The 6,000-nt window shown below is 41.6% G+C and overlaps 1 protein-coding gene across 1 annotated transcript in view; it reads right to left on the reverse strand.

Moving 5' to 3' along the window:
* The window catches only part of NLRC4 (NLR family CARD domain containing 4), a 38,154-nt gene extending 32,481 nt beyond the window's left edge, over positions 1 to 5,673 (reverse strand). The window contains 13 exon segments of the mRNA XM_056817410.1: positions 2,743 to 2,872; positions 2,875 to 2,926; positions 2,928 to 3,025; positions 3,028 to 3,064; positions 3,066 to 3,167; positions 3,169 to 3,211; positions 3,214 to 3,249; positions 3,252 to 3,436; positions 3,438 to 3,616; positions 3,871 to 4,068; positions 4,070 to 4,212; positions 5,537 to 5,633; positions 5,635 to 5,673. Coding sequence (XP_056673388.1) covers positions 2,743 to 2,872; positions 2,875 to 2,926; positions 2,928 to 3,025; positions 3,028 to 3,064; positions 3,066 to 3,167; positions 3,169 to 3,211; positions 3,214 to 3,249; positions 3,252 to 3,436; positions 3,438 to 3,616; positions 3,871 to 4,068; positions 4,070 to 4,212; positions 5,537 to 5,633; positions 5,635 to 5,673 — 1,339 coding nt within the window.
* Between the last annotated feature and the right edge of the window lie 327 nt (positions 5,674 to 6,000).

Raw genomic sequence — 6,000 nt, forward strand, 5'->3', positions numbered from 1 at the left:
GAGGGGAAAGAGAGGAAATGGAATGTCCCAGGCCTTCAGAAGGAGGAGGAGAAAATAGCCACTTCATTTTTTGGCACAAGCACACCTGGAAAACCAGGGGGCACACAGGGATGTGAAGCTCCACACATTAATTCTTCCCTGGCAACTCCTAGTCAACTGAAGTCCCTTTTCTTTCTCCAAACAACCCTGACTATTATCCTAAGAATAAGGGCTTTTTTCCTGGTATGACTTCCTAGTGGAGATCATTCCTTGTCTTTGGAGAAGGCCTGTTATAGAAATCTCAGACCTTCAGAGAATGAATCCACCCCCCACTCCCACCCCAATAAAGTCTAGAGAAGCAGTCCAGCTTTTTTTCAAGGGCCAATACCTTGAAGTGACCTCATTCTGTGAGCAGGTCCTGGTCTATAGTAATCACTTGAGTCTCTCCAGGGCTCGAACCTGGGGTAGAGACTTGGGGTTCAAGTAGGGAGGATTTCATGGACTCTGAAGACAAACTCCACTCCTCCCCCAACACACATACATACTCCAACCTGTAAACCTTAAAATTTCTTAGACTTGTGAATGTTGGAATTTTCACCATTGGAATGTGAACCCCATTGGCAAGGGAGGTTCCTCCTCCTCCTTTGTTAAGATTACTTTAGGACAGAAACCTTTTGCTGAACAATGGAAAGGGCTGCAGCATAGATCAAAATTTAATTATTCCAATCTCCACCCTACTCAGGGTAACAGGATTTAGGAAGGGCTGTAGCAAAGGATCAAGATTTAATTATTTGAGAATATGACCTTCAACAGACATGTGCAAAGCCACAGACCTCTGGGCGGTCCTGGGTTAAGCTAGAGCCACCATTGGCACAGGGAAATTGATGGACAGTGATTGGTAGATGTGAGAACTGAGGGGAGGGAACTTGGGTGGTTTCCTTAAAGATAGCAGGGTCTGAGGACTGGAGAGGTTGGTTGGAGAGGTTTTGCTCTGAAGGAAGCTGGAGGTGGAGACCCCTGAGACTGTTTCTCCATTTTGGTCACGTGAGTGATAGGGACTGATCTCTTTTCTTTGCCTCAGCTATCTAAGGGCTTGGGCCTTTTGGCCCAGCCTAAACAGAAGGGGTATTTAAGCCCTTTTCCCTTCTCTCCCCCTTCTCTCTCCCTCTCTCTCTCTATCTCTAATTCCTTTCTTCCTCCTGTTTGTAATTAAACTCCATAAAAGGTGGACTGCTGACTTGAGTTTTCATTTAGGAATTACATAGCTGAATTCCTTGGCGACCTTAAATTAATATATATCAGTCTTTTAAAGTGATTTCCTTATCACAAACCTCTGGCTGTGATTGAGAAACTTAGACAGGCTGTCTGTTAGCCCTGACTCGTGCCTTGAAGGAAAACACAAACCATCCTGTTAGGGATGTAGGTGGTCAGGGTCCTTTCACACCTTTCATGGTCCCATCCTGGGAAGTAGTAGGCATTCTCAGTGAATCAATTGTATTAAATCAAGATCACTTAAGTACAGGAAGCTAGCAGGCACAGTGGATAGAGCGCTAGGTCTGAAGTCAGGAAGACTCATCTTCCTGAGTTCCAACTGGCCTCAGACACTTGCTATCTGTGTGACCTTGGGCAAGTCACTTAACCCTGTTTGCTTCAGATTCCTCCTCCATGGAATGAGCTGGGGAAGGAGATGGATAACCATTCAATACCTTGGCCAAGAAAACTCCAAATGGGGTCACAAAAAGTCAGACATGACTGAAACAACCGAACAACAACAACAGTACCACTCAGGTAATTGTAGTATCCATGGCACTTGGTGTCCAGGGAGGCTTCCCACAACTGGGAGCTGTGACAAGGAAATCACTTTTAAAAGACTGATATATATTAATTTAAGGTCGCCAAGGAATTCAGCTATGTAATTCCTAAATGAAAACTCAAGTCAGCCGTCAACCTTTTATAGAGTTTAATTACAGACAGGAGGAAGAAAGGAATTAGAGATAGAGAGAGAAAGGGGAGAGAAGGGAATAGGGCTTAAATACCCCCTCTGTTTAGGCTGGGCCAAAAGGCCCAAGCCCTTAGATAGCTGGGGCAAAGAAAAGAGATCAGTCCCTATTACTCACGTGACCAAAATGGAGAAACAGTCTCAGAGGCCCCCACCTTCAGCTTCCTTCAGAGCAAGCTTCTCAGAGCACCTCTCCAACCACTCAGAGCCAAAACTCTCCAACCACCCCCTCAGTCCTCAGACCCCTCTATCTTTAAGGAAACCATCCAAGTTCCCTCCCCTCAGTTCTCACATCTACCAATCACTGTCCATCAATTTCCCTGTGCCAATGGTGGCTCTAGCTTAACCCAGGACCGCCCAGAGGTTTGTGGCTTTGCACATGTCTATTGGAGGTCATATTCTCAAATAATTAAATTTCGATCTATGCTGCAGCCCTTCCTAAATCCTGTTAGGACTGAGTGGGGTGGAAATTGTATTTTCCACGACCTGATTCTGTCATTCCAAGTATCTCTATTGTATCAATTCTAAAATAAATCATGACTCAAAGAAATTCCTGTTCTGTGCTTAAGCATAGGTCAAAGCCCTTTCCATTGTTCAGCAAAAGGTTTCTGTCCTAAAGTAATCTTAAGAAGGGAGGAGAAGGAACCTCCCATGCCAATGGGGTTCACATTCCAATACACTATCAGTAAGAAATTTTCCAAGTATGAAATTTCCCAATGGTGAAATTTCCAACATTTATAAGTCTAAGAAATTTTAAGATTTACAGAGCCCAATGAGACTTCCATGCTGACAGATAGTTGCAAGATGTTTCGTGATAATTCTAGTGGCCTCAGTCAAAGACTCACATTTGTAGACAATCATGTTGCTGTAGGTTGTTGTGATGCTGAAGATGGTTTTACATTTTTTTGCAGGTAAGCATTCCCTCTGGTCACCTTCTCTGACTCCTCTTACTGTAAGCCGTTATCCAGCTATGTAGTCTTGAAATGACATATGAAAGAGCTTGTACTGTGGCCCGAGTCTTTGAGCTATTTGTCTTCAAAGGAGCCCAAAGTACTCAGCAGAACATCCTCATTTGCACTAGAAAGGTTCAAAATCAAACCTATGGCCAAATACCCCACTGAGAGCCAGGTCTCCAAAGTGGTCTGTCCTCTGGGAGAACCCACTCTCAGCTACACCTTTTATCCTGTTGGTCTTTCCACACTAGCAGATTATAGAAGGTGTAGAGCAGGGAAGCCTAGTATTTGGGTGGAATTCATTTTCCCTCATTTGATGATCATCATCACAAAGAAAGGAATCTATGTTAGTTTCTTCAGGAACTTGGACCTCTTGACCAGGAGGAGCCAACCATGTGCCAGATCCTTCATGGAGACTTTCCGAATGAGAGCCTGGGCACTGTCTTCAGCCAAATGCCCTTCTTCAGCAACTAGCACTCCAGATTGCCTCCTGTGTCTCATGTAGTGTTGTCATGGTGATGATGACTGTGTTCTTGAAGTTGTCATTTTCCTTAATCAGGGTTTCTATGTCTAGGCAGCTTTGGGGTTTGAACTCATTATAACCATTCAATAGGAAAAGAAATCTATTCCTTAGTTTCATCAGAGCAGACAGAAAGTTTTTCTTTCTTAATATGTCTAGTCACTGTGGGTTTTTAAATTAATAATCAATAACTATTATATTTTATAAAGCTTTATTAATAATAACTAAAGCAAAAGAACTGCCTGAACTCAGTCTGGTCTTAGATCAAAAAGAGACAAGTGGGAGGAGTTACAGCCACTTAAATAACAATAACATTATCATGACAAGGTGGAAGCACAGGAGAGATTAAAGGGAATTTTGGGAAATACTAAGGGACTTCTGGGGGATGAAGTCCAAAGATATAAAATCTCCATTCATATATCACATAGGATTTCAAAAAGCCCTCCATGAGACCATGGAGGGCTTAGCCTTAAGAAGAAAACAAGCTTGAACTTGGCCAAAGTCAGGCACTCTCCTTAGGTCCACAGCTTAGCAATTCTTTAAAGCAATGTAGATTTCCTTTTCCCAGAGTCTCCTTCCATGATACAATGATTTTTAAAGGTTTATAGAAGAAGGTGCTAAAGCAGGCTGTTCCTTTCAGTGATGACCATAATCCTTCCTCCAAAGGATGGATTCTGCAAAAGTGCTTTTCCAGTTAAAGATGCAAGCAATGCCATTACCCAAGAGATGGAAGTTTAGGAAGAGTAGTGACGTTATCAGTCCTTAAATCTTGGACCTACTCATCGAATCCTTTTTCTGACACCAGTTGGAGGAGACCTAGAAGGAAGAGGATATCAAGTTAAAGAGGACCAACTTCTGTGTCTCCCCTCAGCCTCAACCAGTACTAGAGATGGTGGGGAAGGAAAGGAGATGAGTTCAGAGACAATTATGGTGGACTTTTTATGGATTTATTTCTGTTCACCAGTAAGGGTAACAACTCCTTTCCAACCTTCTTTCTGTCTTCCCCTTCTAAATCTTCTTGTCTTTCTTTCCCCTTTAAAGCCCAGAGCAATGGATGGGTAGGATTCAGTTTGAAGAACTATTCTAATTCTCCATACTATCTCCTAAAGCATGCCCTTGACTCAAACCATACTTTTGTGAGCATTTCCTAACAATACAATTCAATGAAGAAGAAGAATAACAGTACCTAGTTTGTATATAGTGTTTTAAGATTTACAAAGTACTTTATAAATTTTATCTCATTTTATCCTTACAACAACTATCTGGGGAAATAGGTATTATCATTACACCCACTTTAGAGATGGTAAAACAGGCTGAAGGAGGCTAAGTAGTTGTCCCAATGTCACAGAGCTAGACAGAGAGTAAGGCAGAATTTGAAATCAAGGCTTCCTGACTTAGTCCAGAGCTCCTACCAAACTGTATCACCAAGAATTTGTCATTGTGGACTTTCACTTGTGATTATCAAAATGCAAACTAAGAGAATTCTCTGCAGGTTGGAGGCAAAAGCACAAATAGTAAGCTGTACTTGAGATAAGACAATGTTATCTGGGGTTCCTGGAAAGAAGCACACCTTCAGATCAACTTTTTAAGCTAGGATGTTCCCAAAAGAATGCTGGAGCCAGCTTGAATTGGCTCAAAGAGCCAATTGTTAAAATTTCATTATGAGCATTTCTACTTCAGGAATCAGCAAACCTTCAGATCAGGGTTTGATTTACTATTTATTTATCTATTGTCTGTCTATCACCATTTAGTTTTCTGCTAACCTGATAAAGTTATTTTTGGACATTTGGGTAGCAGTGGATGGAATAAGTAGTCATTTCGGTCATTTACCCTGTGAAAGAATCCCTAGAGATAAAAGTTTTTAAGACCAAGGTTTGGTTCAGGTATTTGGCTCCTAATTCACTCAAAGTCTTTCAAATTCTATGTTTGGCTCTGGTGTCTATTGCTATATCAGATAGAGCTCATTAGCACCAGAAAAGGCCAAAGATGGGGCTGCAGGGATAGTAAAAACAGGTTATAGTCTGAGTCATGGCTCATCTGAACTAATTAACCACTGATTAGAGACAAAAACAAATTAAAGTTTACTTTGTCCATGCAAATCCTGAGACAGAGAATAGTTCCATTTCTCCAGAGATTTAAAGAAAAGATTACAGACTTCCAGGCCATTCTTCTAAACCATTACAAATGATTTCTCTTGAAGCAACAAATACTTCTGATTCCATGTTTACAATGTTTAATACAAAAAGGTCATTCTGAATTTGCTTGCCATTTATTCCCACTAAGGCAGCTAGGTGGCTGAATAAAGATCCAGGCCTAGAGATGGGAGATCTTAGGGTAACATTTGGCCTTAGATACTTCCTAGCTATGTGACCCGCAGCAAGTCACTTTACTCCAGTTGCCTAGTCCTTACATCTATTCTGCCTTGGAACCAATACTTAGTATCAGTTCCAAGACAGGAAGCAAGGGTTTCAAAAAACCCCAACTATTCCCATCTTTTGGATAAAAGCCCTGATTTTTCTTTAGGAAATTCCCTGAGGAGAGGGAAAAAA

Source organism: Monodelphis domestica, chromosome 1 (genome assembly GCF_027887165.1).
Source record: "Monodelphis domestica isolate mMonDom1 chromosome 1, mMonDom1.pri, whole genome shotgun sequence".
Taxonomy (NCBI): Eukaryota; Metazoa; Chordata; class Mammalia; order Didelphimorphia; family Didelphidae; genus Monodelphis; species Monodelphis domestica.